The sequence below is a fragment of the Penaeus monodon genome, chromosome 30 (genome assembly GCF_015228065.2).
Source record: "Penaeus monodon isolate SGIC_2016 chromosome 30, NSTDA_Pmon_1, whole genome shotgun sequence".
Classification (NCBI taxonomy): Eukaryota; Metazoa; Arthropoda; class Malacostraca; order Decapoda; family Penaeidae; genus Penaeus; species Penaeus monodon.
The window spans coordinates 7,472,883-7,473,182 of NC_051415.1; the positions used below are offsets into that span (position 1 = coordinate 7,472,883).

General features: G+C 43.7%; 1 protein-coding gene across 1 annotated transcript in view; it reads right to left on the reverse strand.

Moving 5' to 3' along the window:
• The window catches only part of LOC119592499 (ras-related protein Rab-32B-like), an 11,432-nt gene that overhangs the window by 7,032 nt on the left and 4,100 nt on the right, over window positions 1-300 (reverse strand). Inside the window, exon 5 of the mRNA XM_037941347.1 lies at window positions 41-224. Coding sequence (XP_037797275.1) covers window positions 41-224 — 184 coding nt within the window. The remainder of the gene's footprint in view (window positions 1-40; window positions 225-300) is intronic.

The following is a 300-nucleotide window of genomic DNA, read 5'->3' on the forward strand; positions in this document are numbered from 1 at the left end:
CACAATAAATAGTCTGTCATTCTGGTAGCTCATTACATACCTATGTTAATATCTTCTTTGGCTGAGGTTAGGAACCAGGCATCAATTTGGTACTGTTTGCAGAAGTTGGAGATGACCTCAGGCTGGATGGTGATAGAGTCAATGTCACACTTGTTGGCCAGCAGGAGCACAGGTAAGGGTCGTCCGTCACCCAAAGTGACTTTTTCCCGGATGTCTGTCACCCACTGCAGAGAAAATTCTTGCTTCAGAGAAATGTGGCTAACACAGAAATTAACCAGTTTACAGGAATGAACTTTCTGA